The sequence below is a fragment of the Pygocentrus nattereri genome, chromosome 27, assembly GCF_015220715.1.
Source record: "Pygocentrus nattereri isolate fPygNat1 chromosome 27, fPygNat1.pri, whole genome shotgun sequence".
Classification (NCBI taxonomy): domain Eukaryota; kingdom Metazoa; phylum Chordata; class Actinopteri; order Characiformes; family Serrasalmidae; genus Pygocentrus; species Pygocentrus nattereri.
In genome coordinates, this window is record NC_051237.1 from 18,690,984 (window position 1) to 18,712,064 (window position 21,081).

The 21,081-nt window shown below is 38.5% G+C and overlaps 1 protein-coding gene across 1 annotated transcript in view; it reads left to right on the forward strand.

The window, feature by feature from the left end:
* Positions 1-17,597, forward strand: part of hibadha (3-hydroxyisobutyrate dehydrogenase a) — a 32,818-nt gene extending 15,221 nt beyond the window's left edge. The window contains exons 5-8 of the mRNA XM_017693840.2: positions 6,176-6,309; positions 7,180-7,256; positions 14,032-14,188; positions 16,241-17,597. Of these exons, the coding sequence (XP_017549329.1) occupies positions 6,176-6,309; positions 7,180-7,256; positions 14,032-14,188; positions 16,241-16,399 (527 nt within the window). The 3' untranslated portion in view covers positions 16,400-17,597. The remainder of the gene's footprint in view (positions 1-6,175; positions 6,310-7,179; positions 7,257-14,031; positions 14,189-16,240) is intronic.
* Positions 17,598-21,081: the final 3,484 nt, after the last annotated feature.

The window sequence follows — 21,081 nt, forward strand, 5'->3', positions numbered from 1 at the left end:
TAATAAGAAATAAGTAAAATGTACAAATTAACATACAGTATGAATGAAAATACAAGGAAGGGCAATTAGCAACATTATGCATGCCTAAAAATGGGAGTTTTAAGAAGAGATTTAAGACTTCAGGCTGTTATCAGTTGATAAAAGTTCAAGGTAAACATTTTACTTACTGTCTAAAATGACCAGTGAACCAACATGTCTTTGGTTTTTAATATGTTTTTTAATATGTAATGTTGATAATGGTGAAAATATGTTTTCTTTGGGGACTAATTTGCCTTACAACAACCAGCATATCCTCCATGAATAGATTTAAAAGCTATGTTTCAGGCCAAAAGCTTATCTCGGAGCTACCGTAAGATAATGTCCCAGGCATCAGACAGAAGATTCATAACCATTTCATGAAATAACTTTTAGCTTTTAAAGGCATTTAAAAAGTTCAGACCTGTGGTTCTCATCACCATTGTGAACAATACTGACTCTGTAAGTTTCTCTAGAAAGAGCTTTTCACATCAAACCCGTTGCTAAGAAGCATGACTTTGCTTACATTTTTCAATTAAGCAGAAATTGCTGGAATTCAACTGTAAATTCTCAAACGATAAAGCTGCACTATGTAAGATTTTGTTCAAATTTAAAGACATAGCTTTACAGATTCAGGGTTTCACTGGAGTGTTTCAGACCACATCAGACATACAGACTCAAAAAGGTCAAAATCAACATCATACTGATGACGTTATGATGACAATAGAAGATAACTCACCTACATCCTCAGAAGATACATCTTTTGGCAAGTTTTGACTGACTTTGTCGGTGCTTTTTCAGGGGTCCAAAGCATAACCAACAGTATACAATGTTGTTCGTCACACTGCATGCAGTTACACACTTCCACCAGAGAGCACTCCAAATTGCTTCTTTTGAGTCTTACAGAGTGCAGCTTTATCAGTTTCTTCATGGCATGGGTGTCAGTTTGTCATAATATAAAACACCACCAGTTATTGGCGATATGTTTGCCAATACTGCATCTGCGACTCTACTTCTGTGTCATCAACCGTTATGTCGACCTGGCCCTACGTTTTTAAATTCATTTTTATTTTACCCTGCTTAACAGAAAGGCATTACTGAGCAGTTTTGCAAGCGCTGCCATCTTTCTTAGGCTGCTGACTTTGCAAGTATGCCCGCTCTCATGTGTAGTTTGTGCTTGTGCATGTGTGGGAGGCCACTAATAAGCATCATTATCCACACTTCAAAAGTAACCTGATGGCTCTTTGGCTCATCTGGATATTACTTGGTCTCTGAGGAATACTTGACAAGTAGTGACAGTGATGATTATTGTTTTTGGTAAAGATGAAGCAGTAACAAAATTAGACTGTACACGGGATTGTATGTGGATTGTATGTGAAAGAGTGTTTTGGTGTCTTGTAAATGGTTTCACGCAGATGAAGTGAAACGTCAGTGTGTCATTAGTGTTGCTGGCATGAACTGTTGACTTTTCTCTTCCTCTTATTTAAGTCTGCAAGAAAATTTATTAAGTCTGTTTGGGTTTTTTATTTGTTTTGAGAAAAGTTCTCCTTTGGTCATAAGTATAATGTTTAACCACATTTGAGGCTTGTATACACTTTCCCTGCTCTGCTGTTGCGTTCCCACTGCATCGAAAACCACAGTGACCAGCGGCCCCAGAAATGTCTGGGCTACGTGAGATAATCTGACCTTTGAAACTTGTAATCTTTGGATTAGCGTGTCAAATAGACTAGATTAGAATGTATTTTTGTCATTTATTCAATTTCATTGTGTTTTACAGCGCAGTCTGTATGGAAGATGCAGTAAAAAGCATTGCTGCGGTGCTCCCACGAGACGGATTAATGCCTTGCCTGCGCAGAGGTTTAAAGATATCATCACGTGTGAATCCCTATTGTCCATTTCTGATAGCAACACCTAATCAATACCAGCCCTTTTACAGTGAAATGTTAAGCTAGGAGGAGCTATTGATTTAACTCAGTAGGCTAACCGATGGATCATTAAGAAGAGCTGAATGTGTGAATGTGTATGTCTTTTTTTCTGTGTGTATCAGGAAAAGCACTGATTTGATCATTTAGACTCTTTATTAGTGTCAGCAGTTATAGAGGCTTGTAGAAAAGAAGAAAAAAAAGCAAATTGGTTTTTATTTACTGGCTATAATGGCACAGAGACCTAAAGGCTCAGCAAAGTGGTTTCAGCCTCTGTGAACTGCGTCATTCAGTGTGGGAAAAGAGTGTGTGTGTGTGTTTTAGCTCGTATAAACAAATGTAGTTTAATGTAACTTTGCCACTAATGAAATGTTTCAGTGCTTTAAAAAGTGCTCGTAACTTCGGGAGGCATTTGTGAATATCTAAGATGATGCTGAGAGTTGCTGGTACCTGACACGGACTAAACATGGCTGCAGTACAAACGAAGTTAAAGTCTTTGAAGATTTATAAAAGTGCCTGTTTGTTATGGTTTTATTGTTTTTCTGGACTAGAGCCTGATTGATGTATCGTTTAGCTGATGTTATCCACCAATATTAACACCTGGTTTTATCTGTATTAGTGAATGTGCCGATAACCAGCAATATTTTTGGTTGGAGAGTGTGATTCAAACAGCAGCAACGAGGAAAAACCTTAGACAGTTATGCTGATATAGGGAACTGAATGCAAGTCACCACTAGTTTACTTATTTGATGGCAATACTTGGTGAACTGGTGAATCTGAACACACAGCACCATTATGGTTAAAAACTGTGTAAAATGTGTTGGAACCTAATCACTGGGATGAGAATAACAACTGTGAGTGATGCTATATTTACATTATGTAAGAGCAGATCTGTCAGTGCAGAACTACTGGGGCAAAATTGATTCCAGAGTACAAAAATATACAATTCTGTGGCTTTTACTGTCACTGATTATTGAAATTTTAAACCCTTTAAAATTAATATTGGACATAAAATATTGGTATGCTAGAGTGATAAATGTTATACATAGTTGCTGTCTGATAAGATTTTTATTATCGACATCATTTGAGCACTGCAGCTGCTCTTTAGTCTGTACAAATTTCATTATTTATGTACCAATAAAAATGAAAAAAGGAAAAAAAAAAGCATTTTGCAAGGTTACTCTATTAACTGCTCTCGTAAACTCTCACTTGTTATGTCATGGCTACATATGTCAGCCTAGAATGTATGTTGCATGCCTGGTAGACTCGTCTGGTAGGCATCTTGCTTAAAGCTAACATAGAGGCTAGTTAACCTTCTGAAACTACTGAAGTCCAGACGTTCCTGTCCTTATAGCTGTTTACCTATTGTTGCTAACATGCTAGATTGTGTTAGAGATGACGATACAGATAAGCGCACCCTACTCTCTTGTGCTGGGTGAACAAAAAGAGCATAGACCAGTCAAATTGTTGATATGAGGTGTGAAAACCACGTGTGTCAAGCTACATACGCACATCTAGCAGGAAATTGTTGTAGTGGTTTAAAATAATTAACGGGATTGAGAGAATTTATATTGGTTGAAAATTGTACTTATATATAATATATGAAAAAAAAACTCCACCCTACAAAAAGTACTCATGGGTTTCCCTACTGAACCACCATCATCCAAAAGTAGTAGTGAATATTTTATAAGGCGTATGAGGTAAAGATCCTCATCAGATGCTGTAAGTTCTATTAAAATAATAAAAATAATCATTGTGAGATGCCATAGGGTCTATAAAAATAAAATAATACAAATAATCTTATGTGTTTTTGTTGTGTGGCTGAGATGCTGCGATCACAAGGAGAGATTTGCTGTGATGTACACAAGGAGGAAAATCACAAATGCTAAGCTAATGAGGGAATTATTGATGGTCACATTGCAATTACATTGCCGATCAATACAGACAGACGGAGAGCCATAAACTAACCCACTCTCTCTCGTATCAACTCTTTTGTTTTGGTCTTTAATAATTAACTTCAGCATTATTAGCTCCTCATTAAACAACCCAATCATTAGTGTGTACACAGTTCTGGTGCATTTCTGAGGAAGCTTTGGTGTATTTAAAAAAAAACAAAAACATTTGATTGGGGACTCAAAACATACGATGCCTAAATAGATTCTTTGGCCCAATGCCATAGAAGTGTTTTCTGTGGAGTTGCTCCAAATAATGCTTTTTGGCACTTTTGTCTACACATGTAGCATGATGAGGACTTCGTGCAGCAGATGAGGTTTTAATGATGAAGGTTCATGAGACTTTTACTGTTTTAATTACATTCTGATCGGTCAATTCCCCAGACACGTGTGTCTGTGTCAGCAGCCTCATGAGAGCCACTCCAATGTAGAACATGGCACGCTTTAACGTGATTGGCCACGCATGGTCCTCCGAAGGCGAAGCACGTAATTGAACATGATAAAGTGTAAAGTCAATTACCCCTTAGAGCTGTCATTCACACCCCAGGGGGGCGTGTACAGTTAAGGGGGTGTGTCAGCTTAGGTCCAGCTGGCGTATGTGCATGTGAGGGAGAGAGCGAGAGGAGAAGCGGACAATAGATACTTGTCCTCCGGGAGCTGTGTGACGGATGATTTGAGCGTTCAACTTATAAAGACAAACGTTCAAATTGTGTCCCTCTGGTGTCAGAGAGCTTATTATTACCCTCTGTTCCATTACAAACACTTAATAGGCATGCACACAAAACTGTTTATTCCTGCTTATCTTTTCTCACTTTTATTTATTTCATAGCATTTTTAAAGACTGGCAGTTGCCATCAAAGAATTTTCCTGGGAAATAGAGTTGTCCTCTATATGCCTCACAAAAAATGTAGTATATGCATAATGTTTCCTCCAACATCCAGTTGATATTCAGCACGTTGTGTACTACATTTACTTTCACTAAAGAGACAGAGAGAATGTTACACAGCCTATTAAGGAATGCCTTTATAAAACCGTTATCCTTCTCAGTAATGTGAGTTGTACTGTTGAAAACATCAGGTTTCGTCTTTTGAGGTCAAATGTTGTCTTTGCCTGAATGGGAAACACAAGAAATTATGAAAGTTTATCAAATAAGGGCAATTGCACGTCCTAGTTTGCTCCAGTGGTGAAAAAAAACATTTAATTGTATAACGTGACCAAGGTAGGGGATATTTATATTAGAACATTTTCAGAATCCTGGTATTATTTAGTACGCCAGTGTTCTCTGTTTCTGATAGGTTACCTATATGCTAATTGATGTCATACTTTGTCCTGTTTTATTTATATATATATATATATATATATATATATATATATATATTTTTTTTTTTTTTTTTTTTTTTCTTTTTTCATTTTCACCCACTTCATATGATTGCTACTACTCTGGGATGGTGAGGGTAACACATGCATTGTCTGACAAATATAGGCAATCACTGCATCATTGGCTAGTATTGCTCTATATTGACAGAGAAAGAAAAACAAGTCATCCTTTCCCACTGAGTCAATAAGTAGACTTTCAAGTATGATTCCTCTCATTGTATACTACATTCCTGTGCCCCTGTTTTTTTTATAACTTATACTGGGAGAGCTTGACGTTTTTTTTTTTTTTAACATGTACTGATTTGAAGATGCCACTGTTCCATCAGTATACACTATCTCTCCAAAAGTATCCAGACACCCCTTCAAATGCAGTGAATGCAGCTTCTTTAAGATGTGCTTATTGCTGACACAGTTTTTCAGTTGCACTCACACAGCTTGTATAGTCTCTATAGTAAAGCCTTGCTGATAGAATTGGGCACGAAACAAACATGAGCCTAAGGTCACAGTGCCCAATGTTGAGCGTCAACTAGAGGGGGGGTTGAGCCCCCAGCATTGGGCTGTGGAGCAGTGGAACTTCTCTGCACTGATGAAGCACACAGCATTACATTAGGGATTATTGGAATGGCATTTGTGATCCAGAGCTAGTCGTCCAGCATTGTTACCTGAACTCACTAATGGTCTTGTGGCAGAATGCAATCAGATCCTCACAGCAGTGTTCATCCATCTAGTATATGAACATTGCAGTGTGGAATGTTCATCTAGTGTGTTACTGAAGCAAGTGGGAGACAAACTCCCTATTAATACACCTGATTTCAGGAGAAATGTTAGATGTGTAGGTATTTACAAACTTTTGGGCATTGAATGAAGTGTGTGTGTGTGTGTGTGTGTGTGTCTCTCTGTGTTCTTCAGGTGTTGGTGCTGCAAGTTTGGCTAAACTCACATTCTTGGTGGGTGGAGTGGAAGAGGAGTTTAATGCTGCTCAGGAGCTGCTCACTTGTATGGGAGCTAATGTTGTTTACTGTGGCCAAGTAGGGTCTGGACAGGTGAGTCTGTGAGAACTAATACAGTCTTTTAACCTGAATTTCAACATTTCTTAATATTTGTTCTGTCCCTGTAATGATGGTGTGCACTTGAGCTGGCGTGGACCTGTTGATGCAAAAGCTTTGTGTGATTAGATAAAATCCTGAGAGCTGTCTGAACACGTGCTTTAAAGGAAAAAGTAAGATTTAAAACAAAAATCTGATCTTTTTATACAAATGGTTAATGTTGCTTAAATTTCAATAGAGACCTAGAAATAGTGCAGGATCTTGAATATGTCTCCTTCATTTTACTTCTTGTTTTAGGATTTTCAAAATTCTGAAATTTTCTATTGTTGATTTACAAGATTAAATGAAAAAGAAAACACTACACACACACACACATACACACAGTTACCTTTATTGGAGCTAGACTGATGTTGCTAAGTGGGACTGTACACTTAGTGCCTCATGTGGGCCTCTCAGCTTCTCCGTATTAACTGATCTTAATATTCAGTGGCCAGTGTCAGTAAGATCTGATTCAGATTCCTCATTAAATTTTGGCACCCTCTGAGTTGGTGAAAGCTGTGTGTGGTTAGTCCCAGTAGATTGCTTTGGTTTACCTGCCTAGAAAAGGTGATCGCTCAGCATTTTCCAGGAATAGCAGCATTATTCTTTCATACTGAACCATTTTTTGCCTTTTTTATTAACCAATGGAATTTTTTTAAATCATTTGTTTATTGCCATTATATTTGTTTGGATTGGATATCGGGACAATCTAACGGTGTGGTGGACTAAATTTGAAAATGGCTTAAGCTTCCACAAATGATAAGACACTGATTAATATTTTAAAGGGTTATACAACTTAATCAGCAAATATTTTGTTCTTTCTTATAGGCTGCAAAAATTTGCAACATCATGCTGCTTGCTATTGGAATGATTGGCACAGCAGAGACAATGAATCTTGGAATCAGGTATGAACTGTGTGCGTATCCATGTGTTCCTGCCATTAAATAATAGGAAAAACATGAGATGATGTAGTGTTAAAAATGATGTTCTTATATTTGTTCTCTTGTTTGAGCAGTGTGCGGGCCACTAATGTAGTGCTTCAGTTCATTGTACTAAGCATCGTCAGTGACTATGTAGTAAATTGGATTTAGTGGGTGGGAGATTGAGACTACTGGCTGACTCACACAGAACACTTGTTATTCTCACATGTTGCTCTAAATGTTGAGAGAATAGACAAAATAGGAAGGGAGAACCCCAGTGTTTCATTGATGTGGACAAAGGCAATTTGCATAACACGCAAGTTTCCTTGTTGCAGGCTGTTCTCTACCTTCCTCCCCAAAATCACCAATTTTTAGAAGTATCATATCAAGTCTTTAGAAAAATTACTGTGAACATCTTGGCATCGTTCAGAAATGCTTATTTCTAACCTGTCTCTTAGAAAAGAGATGACCCTGAAAGACATCCATAACAGCTCCTTCACTTGGAAAAAACCCCAGCATTTCCTGTATAAAAAAAAAAAAAAAAAAAGAAGAAGAAGAAGAATGAGATGGGAGGTTGGGCTACAAACAACTTGGTGTTATTATCCTAACCTTAGAAGCCAGAATATTATCAAAGAGTCTGTGATTTATTTTGTTACTTGACCATGACCACAGATTGCCTACTTTGACAGGCAAAGACCATTTTTTGTCAACGTTGGGTGGGCAACTAATAATACTGTGCTACAACAAAAACCTGGGTGAAGTGAAAGTGGTATGCATTGGTAAAACGTGAGGATGACTCATTTACTCTTAAGACTAATTGGATTTAGTGGGTGGGAGATTGAGACTACTGGCTGACTCACCCACAGTTTACTGTGCTAAGGAAAACACTGCAGAACTATGTATGGTCCTCATAAGCATATTAGTACAAGTATAAACATGCACACACACAAACGCACATGCACATAAACAGAGTCTAGCAGTTGAAGTTTCTACACTCAGCCTGTGTGCAGATGTTTGCATAGAAAATTGAAGTTTGGTGATAAACTAGTTTGTTTCTTCTTTAAGACATTAATGTACGCTTGAGTTAAGTGGTTTGCACAGACAAGTGCATGTGTGTGTTTCTGTGTGTGTTTATTATAGGAGCCTCCTGTCGGGTTTGATAAAGATGAAACGAAGAAAAGCGCAGTAGTTAATAAACTTAAGTCTTTAAAACCAATTCCTCCTATTGCACCATTATCACATCAAAAGCCTTTTTTAATTTAAGCATCCTGTTTTAATTAAATTCACTCACTTGGTTTAAATAAATTCTTATATTGGTTTCACTTCCATCAGCTGCAGTGGCACTGACACACACATGCATTAGCATGCACTCATAAACCTGCAGTGTTTCAGCTTTGAGTGTGTATGTTTAAGAAATAAGAGCAGAAGGAGATGCTATCCAAAGGCACATGTGAGTCAAACCAATATAATATAATATGGAATTTTACTAAATGTATGTACAGTGTTCTGATTATGTGCTCTTTCATTGGAAACTGTACCAATAACATGCAATTCATATATTTTCATGTGAGGGGGAAAATTTGGGGTTAAATTCATTAAATAATTTTTTCGTAACTGGCCAGGCAAAAAATTATCTTATGGTTAAATACATGAGCAAAAGCATGACGGCAAGATTGATTTGAAATTTTCAGTAGCAGTTTTAATTATAGCTTATTTCATCAAGAATGTTGTCTTAAGGTGTACATTTTAACCTTATGATGTGGAGCTTGTGAATTGCCTGTTGATGATTTAGACCAGTCACAAGCAACCAAACCACCTTGTGCTGTATACATGACAACACAACCACAACTAGCTGTCAGTCTGGCACAGTACATTTAGCATTCAGGCCTCAAGCCTGGAATAGGGAATTATAGTGCTTTTCAGAATCCAAGTAATCCCAAACACATTCAGCAATGTTTAGTGTGTGCTTTGTTGCGTGTGTGTATTTTAAGTAACATGCAGGCCTGATATTCGTGCTTTAGCTGAATCAGGTTGTCCCATCTGGTTGCTTATAGGATTTGTTCTTTTTAAAGCGTGACATGTTTCCTTCATGCCAATTGTAACACACACACACGCTTTAGTTAATGTCTATAAGCCAGGCTGGCGAACGCTTTACAAAGCAAAGGGGTGGAGCTGGAGTGCTGTTTATTAATTAAATAGAGATAGTACCACCTTTGTGCTCTCTCTCTCTCTCGCTCTCGCTCTCTCGCTCTCTCTCTCTCGCGCTGTAGTGGTAAAAGAGTGATTGGTGTAATAGCAGACAAGCCAGGCTGCAAGGGAGGCAATAACCTTTTCAGTCACTGACCCAGAACTTGCGCGTGTGTGTGTACGCGCATGGTCAGGGGGAGGGAAGGGAGAGATGTTGAACATATGTCACCCGTTGTCCCCAAGAGACACAGAGTAAGACACAGAGCCATAGACAGAGAGCGAAAGAAAAAGAGGGGGTTCAGTCAGTTTGCTTTGCATAGACTAAGGCTAAGAGGTGGGCGAAATAACAAAAATATAACATTAGGATGCTTGAAGACTTCGTGATGTTACACAGTAGGTATCACAGTATTTTGTTTTGATTACTGGACAAATGAACCGCAGAGACGGCAGGGACATGTGTGAAAAAGATTATGAGGGGAAAAAAAACAAAAGTTAAAAAGAAGTTAAGACTGTCGAACTTTACAGTTAATCATGATTAGTCATTTGATTTTGTTATTCATGATTTTTCCATTTAAAGAGCATTTTATAGTTATACACAGTCCTGTGCAAGTCTTCATTTCTTTCATTTTCTGCCAAAACTAAGTTATTTGGGCCATGGCCACTAACATCGTGTTTCTACATAAATACAGTACTGTGCAATAGCCATCAACCTTTATTCATTTTATTTCCAGTCAAGATGTAAGTATGTTTCTATAAAGATACATTTTTTTTTTTTTATCACCAGGAAAAACATATTTTACAGGAATTTAAACCGAAGCCTCAATATCTTTTAAGTACTGTATTTCGTCTGTTTATCCTTTATTACAGTTTTCATTCTTTTCAGGAGTCTTGCTTTCAGTTTTTCCAAAGAAATCTACAGAAATATTTTTCTATACCTTTCTACAAGTGTTGGTTTTACATTTTCTGTTTTTCACTTTCCGAGTAACAAACACCATTCAGTAATGTTGAGTCCATTACTCTGAGTAACTTCTGGGTTTGCGAAAAGGGTTTCTTCTTTTTATGCCTATTTTCTTAGTAATGACCTCTTGATAGCTACATGTCCTTTCTGACTCATTGAGTTGACTTCTCACAGCGGAAGGATGAACAGAAACAATTGCAAAGCAAAATAGGAGCTTGATTTTCTCCTGTCTTTCAAATTTAATGAAAGCTGTTTGTGACAGTTTTGGTGGGCTGCCAGGTCTTGCCTAGTTGTTGGGAAGCCTATCCTCTCTGTATCTTTTAGTCCGTTTTGAAAACTCAAACTTATTTTCCTTTGCCTTTCCATTCTATTTATATTTATAATATGCATGTATCTTGTATTTAGTTGTTGTACTAATGGCTGTTGTGGTTGGAAATTATATAAATGAAGGATGGCCTTTGACGTTTGCACAGTGCTGTAACTTTTTTAACGTCATGTTGCCGACCTCTAACATAGACCTTCAACTGTTAAAGATCTATGCAGCAAAACAATTCAAACGCACACCAAACACAATGCCGCCCATGCACGTGTACAGACATTATGCATTTAGTAATTTCCAAAACAGCCTGTAAAGAAAGACAATGTGGGATGAAGAGAGCAAGAGACAGAACGAGAGGGCAAAAGAAATTGACTTTTTATATGCAGCTGTGTCCTAGTCCCTTAATTACTGCGCAGACATATAAAAACTGTTGGTGTGTTAGTGTGTATGCCTGTGTGTGTGTGTGTGTGTGTGTGTGTGTGTGTGTGTGTGTGTGTGTGTGTGTGAGGGGGGCGAGCCTGTGAATGAGAGACAGGTGGAGTTACTGTGTAACTGGCCTTAAACACTCATCATAGTTTAATAGACATAAAAAAGCAAGAAAGCACAATTTACTGTCTTACCACTGCTACCACTCCTGCATGTGTCGGGCTGTTCTTGATGTGGTCATATTTACACTGTTGTTAAAGTAGGAGACGGCAGCACTGTGCCCAGTTACACATCATCTCTCCCTCTCTGTCTCTCTTTCCTCCTTTTTCTTTCCATCTTTCATCATTCTTAAACTTTTTATCTCATTTCCTCTCTCAACATTCCGTTTTCTTTCTCTAAGTATGTTTATTATGTGTTATTTTCTACATTATCTTCAATGATCTTGATCCTCTGCTAAAACAAACAATGTACAATAAGGCTTTAAGGCTTTAAGGCTAATATGGCAAAATTATAACACAAAATGATCATATAGATGTTTTCAAATGTATCATATGTATTGTGATATTTTTTAAGTCTGAACACAAAATGCACCTGTGGAAAAAGAGGGGTAAAACAGTACATTGATTCCCCCCCCCCCCATCCCCCCCCTCCCCATTCAGTTGTTTGCAAAAAAATTAAAAATTGCATTCTCAAGTTTTAGGACAATTTTAAAAAGCCAGAAATATAACATAATGGTACAGTGGGCTGACACCCAATTGGCTGCTTGTTATTGTGCAGTTCATGTGGTTCTCTACACTGGTTGTTGTTTAAAAGCACTTAGTCAATTTACAGTTATTCAAAATACTGATGAGATCCACAATATACTGAGAAATGAGTGGACAAAGTCTGTCAAATGTCTGTAAAGTGAAAATAGAAATGCTCCTGGTAAAATATTACTTGAGTAAAAGCTGGTGTTCTGTCTATAGTTCTATGGTTTGTAAATGTTCTTTAAGTTCGTATCTTTTTTATATCAGTGGTGTCCACAGACTTTAGTGAGGGGGCTGAGGTATTTCATTTGGGTTGGGTTGAGGGGACTTCCAGAAGAGCTCATATCAGAATTTTTTATGTACAAAAGTACCTGTGACACGCACCCTTCCCCTGGGCCCTGATGTTAGCCACCATGGCCGTGCCTCCTTTTCCGCAGTGAGCCCGCTAGACTAGTCTTCATGTTCGATCCAGGCAGCTGAGATGTCGTTGTCACCCCCCCTTCTAGGGTGGCTTACGTCCTCCTCCCGCCATTATTCGCATCCCTCAACAGTGTTTGGGATTCAGGCCCTGTCTTCCTGCTGGATGTCACGGCTGTGGGGGATGGGTGCAGGACACAACCGTTCTTAACAAAGTTATTGTAATATCCTGATATTCTGGATGCAGATCTGATTTCATTTATGAAACGTAATGTATATTCAAGTGAACCAAGAACAGACGTGTTAGTAATAAATGTTTTAGTAAATACTTTCAATGACAGTGTAATATTCATACCCTTTGTTTAACCATTATTTTACTATTTCATTCTTTGTGTTAATCCAGAAGCCAAACCCTGCATGCACCAGAGTATATGGGTGGTGCAGAATAGGAGTGGAGAGTGGAGCAGCATGATTTTGCCCACAGTGCCAAGCAGCTTTTCAGAAGGTCCTAGTGTCTGTGACTCTGAAATCGCTGTAATATTGCTCCCTCTCACAAGCCAGTCCTTTTTTTCACACTGCCTACCTCTGTGTGACATGAATGATGCGGTAGGGTGACTCCACAGCTCAATGAACGTTCATATACTGTATTTATGCTGAGGAAAATCTCAGCAATCACTACATGCTAAAGAAGGTCATGTTAAACATGCAGTTTACCCTTGGCAGTTTCCTGGCTTGTAATTGGACCGTAGTTTCAAGTCTATACCCACTGAAAAAGTCCTATGTAGCAGATCATGTTTAACTAGTTTTTTTGTTTAATAATGGCTATTGGCTGGATTGAGTAGTACCTTGTCCATATGTGCAACAAAAAAAATCATAAGAATGAAGCATATAGCTGAGTTGGACTAAAGTGATTGAATGAGGAAAGGAAATGTCTGCCACTCTACTTCACTCACATACTCTGGCATAAACACTGTGTTCACAGCAGTTAGATAACCAGGAAAGCTTTGGCCAATCTTGGGTACAAGCAACTTAAAATGCATGGACGTGTCAGTTTTAAGGCTCTCACAGCATGTTGTTTTCATTAGGATAAAACTACATAGCTTTAAAATACTGGCATTTTGTTATGACATCTCCATACATAAGTCAAAGACGGTCCTTCATTTATTTAATTCCCTGTGGAAATGGCCATTAGGTACTCCATGTAATCCATTTTTCAACATCAGGAACAAAACCATATTAAAGAGAAAGTTACACTAGGTCCTGCATGATTTTTAAGGTGTCCCAGTTTCTCTGAATCTTTTTAATAATCTTTTGAACTCCACTTTTGAGAATGCCTGGCATCTTATAGCTAATCTCCTCAGTAATGCCTCCTGAGAACGAATAACTTGTACTTAATGGCCTTTTTGCTTGAATTAAAGTACTTTTACTTGAGTACAGTGTTGTACTTTGTCCAGTCCTGCTCAGAAACTTGCGTTGTGTTATAACTAATCCAGATAGCAGTAACACATCATTGTATCCATAAAGGACAGACTGGGTTATGAGGTCTGAATCATAGGTCAGCTGCACGTGTCACTTTTATTACTGTGTTAGTGTAAAAGCGAATATCAGTACTGAATTATCCAAACCTACTTTCCTCTGAAGGATTATTTTACCCTAAGCCTACAGGTCACAGGCCTCTCTGACCTTTGCACATTTGACCTGTTTCAGGCTGGGCTTGGATCCGAAGCTGCTGGCTAAAATTCTGAATATGAGTTCCGGTCGTTGCTGGTCCAGTGACTCTTATAACCCTGTCCCCAGCGTGATGGAAGGTGTACCCTCTGCCAACAACTACCAGGGAGGCTTCAGCACCACGCTAATGGCTAAGGTAAGAGATGAGAACATCATGATGCGAGAGCCCAGTAGAACATTAGTAGATTTGTCCACTGAAGGTGATTAAAGTGACACATTTTACAGCATTTTCAAAAATCTTATGCAGTATGAGCACGGTGTGAACCATAAGTATTTGGACAACGGCACAGCTTTCAGATATTTTGACTTTGTAGTCCAGGATGCTGGATTTGAAATGAAACGATGACTGTACTCTTAAAAAGATCATTTAAATAAAAAAAAAAAAAAAAAAACAACAAATGAAAAAGAGGGGTTTCAAGTGATGCCATAGAACCCCTGCCCTGAACATTTGATCTAACTAATCATCTCTCTAACAAGCCTTCATGACTTCAGGGACTGTTCAGGGCAGAGAGTACTCCAGGAACAGGATTGGGAACCACTGCCATAGAACAACCATTGTAGTTCCATGCATTATATATGAAATATGTGAGAGTAAAGAAGGCAGAAAAAAAGCCTTCTCACAATGTAAGGCTTCTTTTACTAATTTAAAAGTTCTTACGAGAACATTTCAAAACACCCTTTTAATGAATGCTCCCTTAGGGAAACAAAAATGGTTATTAAATGACATCACAGCACAGTTTTTAGCACCTTCATTTTTTAGGAGCATATGAATTTGCATTGATGACTGTTTACTTCAATACGAGAATGTATTCCTATCAGGTGAACCATGAACACTGTTAGTACATTTTTCATTCCTCAAGGTACAGACAATGTAAATGTACCTTTGAAGGTACAACAGTGGTTTTAAGGTCCGATTGTGAACTAAATACATTTTTCCAGGTGACAAGTACATATTTGTACCTTTTTTTACAACCTGAAAAGCCTGGAGACGTAACAGCATGTGTGGAGTCAATACAGCTTAGAAAATATAATTGCACCCTTGAGGGTACCACCGCAGTGACGAGGGGAACTGCCCCAGTGACAGTTTCATACCTTTATTTCTGAGAATGTAGGAATCACAGTCTAACTTATACAGAGTGCTTTCCAGGAACAATGCATGATTGGTTCTTGTTGAGCCTCATATTGTTGCATTATTATCTAATGCACAAGACTGATAGCAAAAAGTTTAGATTTGACTTTGGACGGGCCACTCAGCCTGTAGCTGTTGTCTCTCAGTTGTTATTAATAGTTAAATGCACTAAGTGGAATATGTTTATGCTTGAAATAGTTGACTCTACATCTCATTCAGACAGCAATTTAATTAGGAATGTTCGGTCAACTTTGTGAGATGAGGGTATAGATAAGTGCATTGTGTATATAATATAAAAAGTTTTAGTGTTGCAGAAAAATATAAACACAATAGTAGACAGTGGCTTAGGAGGTTGAGGTCAGATGACATGATGTGTTGATTTCAGCGCATCATCTACAGAGTAGGCTGTATTTTTTTAATGCACAATTAATGTTTATTTGCTGAATTTAACATATTTGAAAAAAATACAATGTAAAATATAGCCTGTGCAAAAGTAGCGGGGATGTAAATCTCAGCAAATGAAAAATTGTACGCTCAAATTGGAAAAATGTCATATTTAAGTTTGTTTGTAGAGAATTTGAGAACTTATTCTCACTTAGAACATCAACTAAGCATCATTTAACCAGTGGTGTTTAAATGTTTCTTACAACTGTACAAACTAAAGACAGGCATCTTTACGGACATATGTTTGGGCAAAACAGTTGGCAGTGGGCAATATGATGATAATTATCGTTATCAATTGTATCACTGTATCACATGTTTCATTGCAAAGAAGGCGTAGTTAGTACAGTTTAATTGAATTTACTGTGGTGCAGTTTGTGAAATGCTCAATAAATGCATGTTGTGTAGTTTTTCATGTTTTTTTTTTAGTGTGGCACTCAGTAAGTAAGTTTAGTCAGCCTCAGTAAGACTAAATATCATGATTTTAACACATATTATGAGAATATCTTACAGTAAAGTGAACTGTTTGCCAAATCTCCCTCCCTTGCCTTCAGCCATTATGGAGTTATTAGCAGCTAATTACAAATGATCTTATTTGTTTTCCTTCTCTTTTCTCAGGACCTGGGTTTAGCCCAGAACACTGCAACCAACACTCGGACTCCAGTTCTTCTTGGTTCACTGGCTCACCAGGTCTACCGCACCATGTGTGCTCGCGGCTATGCTAACAAAGACTTTTCCTCCATTTTCCAATTCCTACGAGAGGAGGAGGGACAATAAATCGGGTCCCACTGGTCAAAGTGGACTTGGCTCATGCTGCAAATGGGAGCAGTCATCGTTGTGATTGACCAGTTTAGTATTGATATACATGTTAGTGTCCAAAGATAAAGTTTTGTTAAAGCTAAGAGAGTTGTTTCTGCATTGTTTAGTAGTCAAAGAATGGTGCTGATGACTATGATGAATATTCTGCAGGTCTGTGTTTTTAAAGGTACTCTCCCACCTTTGATCCTATGCATTTAGATTTAAATATGTATCTGTGATTTCATTTTGTCCTCTTGGGGCAAGATGATGTTGTTGGCCATTCTGAATGGCCACTTTTGACCTTTAGTCAACTGTATCTGTTTACAATTTACTGACTTTTACCTCTTCAATTTTACTGGAGGAGGCAATCCTACTTTGCCCCCATTGGATAGATGCATTGAGGGCTTTCCTTTCTGAGCCATAAGTACTACCTTCTCTTGCACACTGTTCAGCTCAGGTTACTGAGCAACCAAATGGAGCTGTATTATATACCTCGTTATGATCCGTTTTAATCTGGCAGATTCCTGACTGTTTAACAAACATATGCATGTGTTACATTTCTAAGAATTCTCAGATTATCTGCTGTATTACATACCACAACGTATTATACACTAAAGTTACTCTCTCTCTCTCTCTCTCTCTCTCTCTCGCTCTCGCTCTCGCTCTCGCTCTCGCTCTCACTCTCCCCTTTAACTCCCCTAGACCATGGCCAGTAGTGTAGTACGGTATTTGTACAGTACTGCTGTGCAAAAGTCAGAGAACAGCCTTCTTATTTAATTTCCATTCAAAATGGCTATTAAGCACAACTTATTCATTTATCAGGATCAGAACAAAAAAACACTTTAACAAAACTTATACAGAAGCCTCAACAAATATTTTTTTTTCCGGGTTTTAATGAATCCATGGTTTGCCTTTATTATAGATTTCATTCTTTTTGGGAGACCTGCTTTCAGTTTTTCAAAGAACTAGAGATTTTTCCACCCCTCCAAAGTTCAGTCTTAGACGTTTGTTGCATGGTCTGCTTCTCACAGTCCAAGTAATTGAAACACATTCAGTGATGTTGTGGTCTGGACTCTGGTGTAGTCAGTCCATTTTTCTGAGACCAGCAGGCTCTTTATTTGATTTGCCTTTTTTTTTTTTTTTTGTCCATTTCTGTTTCTCAGTAACAGCTTCTTGATGTCTACACATCCTTTCAGACCCATAGCGATGGGTTATCTTCTCACAGTGGAAGGATGGACAGAAACAACTGGATTTTCTTTTTTCAGACCTGAAGCAAGAGTGGAGTTGGTTTTCTCCTCTTTCTCAAAGATGAAATTTCTGTTCATCTGGTAGTGACAGTTTTGGTTGTCTACCAGGTCTTGAGTCGGATTTCTTCTGTATCACTTTTTCATTTTGTGAACTTCAGTTTTGGAAACTCCTTTTTTTCCCTTTGATTTTTCCCTTCCTTGTGCAAGTAGATAAGATCTGATTTCTTCAGAAATGTCTTCTAAAGGCTGTTCCGACTAGAAATCAACCAAATTAAGGGTGGTCTCAGACTTTTACACAGTGCTTTACTTTTCTTTCATTCGCTGTTATAAAGGACCATTTTTGATGTCATCTGTAGATCTTTACTCTAAGTAGATGGAGATGCTATTTTTTTTCTTCTCTCGATATAAAAACACTATAACTGACGCCACTTTCTCAATAAAAGAAAAACCTGAGTATCACTTCAGCAAGTCACTGTTGGCCTGATCAGTCTTCTTGTTCTTCATGGTCTGCTGTTTGTTCTCCTCTTTAATATCTGTCAGAATTGGCTTTTTCCTTTGTGCATTTGGTTTAGCATGAGGTTGAGGCCATGTCCTCTTCGCTCAGCAGCAGTTTGGGTTTGAGCTGAGGTCAAGGCTTTGGGTGTGTCATGTAAGGTCAGAGATAGTAAAAGTCCAATATAAGGGGTGAAATTTCAAAGAATAACACACATACCCCTCAGAAACATCCAGACAGTGGTCAGTACCATTAAGTATGCCTTGTGCGATTGTGTGTTCTTTCTTTGCTGTCTGCCCTCTGCCAGTGGGAGTTGTCAGCCAGCGCCTCCAGTTTTGTGGTCCACTCGTTTTTCCATTGTTTCGTTAAAAAAGCCCTGTTCCAGACGACCCAACCACACGCGCACACACTCTCTTCAAATAATACCCTTATTTCCATCATCACAATCAAAAACAAAAAGAGCCCTTTAATAGCGTTTTTGGTCTTTCGTCTTGCACTTTTTTATGTATCCTGCAGCGCTGTTTGTGTTTGTAGACAGCCTCAGACAGACTGGCAAACCCAGTCCGAATTAACACAAATGTTGTTTAAAGCTCTTTTATCTCCTGCTTTTAATTGCGAGCCTTAATTTTATGAATAACGCTCGTGATGTGCAGTTATGTGGCTGCAGTCTCAGACGGTCCTTCGCACCATAAGCGCGCTAATGGTTTTACTGTGATGGCCACTTGTTAACTGGGAGTGTTGGGCTGTAACTGGTTGGGTGTGTGTTAAGCTGGAAATTATGATAGATGCGAGCTGTAGTGTTTTGGCTTTAAGCTAGCAGTTGTGCAGTGGTGTGGAAATTGATATTGAAAGTGTCAGGAAAAAGGTGTTATTGTAATGAAGACGTACTAAATTGAGATGGAATGATACCACTTTTTCTTTTCTGATGTTTGTACTGGAACCTTCAATATTGGCTGATACCAACATAATAATTTTTAAGACAATTTTTAAAAGGCTACTTGTTAGCTAGGCAAGGTCTCCCCTAATTACACCGTGCTACCAAGCTGGGAGGGTGAAGGCTAGTACACGCTCCCTTTAAGACATGCGAAGCCAGCCACTGCATCTTTTCAAGCTGACCCCTTTCTTCAGGCCTCCACTGGAGGAATGGAAATTGACAAATATTTTTTTATTAATATAAGCAATTAAAATGGTGTCAAATATTTACAATTGAATTATTTCTAAAAAATCTTAATTAAAATATTAAAATTCAAGCATGAACTGAGGGACCTCCAGGCTGTAAATTGCATTTTGTGGCTACAGTGAAAAGAGATTAACCACACAAACATTCCTACTAACTTACATTGCAATGTTACAATCATCTCTAATTATCAGATAATTATCAGATAACTGCACCTTAGCAAAATTTAGCATATGACATCTGTCATGACAACTCCTGACATGTTTATGGCATGGTTATGTCAATGTCGCATTGCAGCGTTCAAGTAGTGTTACCAGAGATACATCGCTAACTACGCGGTGTGGATGGTTTCTGTGACTGCAAAGACTCTTTTAAGCTGCACTATGCAAGTTTTGGGGATTTGGAGACCTCTTTGGTGAAAATGTGTAAATGCGCGCAATGTGTGGAAGAGCATTTTGAAAGAGTATTCAAAGAGAATTGTGTTTCTTTTATGCTGCGCTATCGGATTCGTTCTCTCCCCCTCCGAAATCAGATGTTCTGCCAGTCTCGCCCCAATACTGATACCAGGCATTGATTGAACTTTACTCATAGTGTGTGCCGTATACCGTATACTTTTTAAAATTGTGATTAATGCTTTCTTTAACTAACAGTACTTGACTCATGCTGACAGAATGAGCACCGTGAGCTGCTCAGACAGTGTGCTGTCCAGTCTGACCTCAGTGAAAGACTACAACTGCTGAGCGTCAGCCATGTTGAGTGTGATTCATATTTGGGTTTTAATTTGGCCCTGTTTACAAGGGGGCTGCTGCGAGTTGTGGTTCCCTCATTAACAGGACTTGAAAGTGGCTATAAAGAGAGCAGCGGTGAAACCGGCCCGCACTGACGTCTGTGCACCACACAGACACACTACCACTTACTTCAAGACAGTACATAAAGACACGTGCACACACACACTAGCAGTCGACACACACAAACCTCAACACACTCCTTTCAGCACACCCTTCAAAACCTTTTTTAATACTGTAAATATCTCATTATAAATCTTATTTTCTTATCAATTAAACTAAATTCAAAGCCAACCTACAATTTATTGTCTATTTGTGTATTGTCCTATTGCTCCGTAACCCCAGGTAAAACGCTTTGGCGCCCTGGATATAGAATACAGAAGTGAAAAGTGCACATATTTAATATTATCTGAGGAACTGACATTCTGACAGATCGAATAAGAAAACATGGAGAAGGAAGGTTGCATAGATGCCAATTTAAGAGATGAAAGAGAAAAAGGTTGCAGCCGGGTTAACATATGGTGCACCGCTGGGTGCCTGAGGTATTTTGCTTGTTACATTATTGTTGCTCGGCACTTTAAAGGTGCTTAAGATGATTAAGTGTGTGAGGGACACCACATTAGCCAATTAGCCGCATCCCACGACACCACCTCGTGTGTATGCATGTTGGGTGGTAGGTGTGTATTTGTATATATATATATTTGTGTGTGTGTTATAGGGGTCAGGTGCAAAGGCCTGTACTAATTGCCCTTTCCCCAGTGTGTGTGCAGACAGACTCAGACAGATTCCTGTGTGGCGAGCCCTGAAAGTTCATAGTGAGCCGCCAATGCGTTCATTATCCTACTATAATAATCAGAACTGCGGTGCCCTGCTCTTTAGTACATAACATTTACAGAGAGAAAGATGCATGGCTTAATGCTAGTGGCTTAATGTTAAGCAGGCGGCAGGGGGATAGCTAA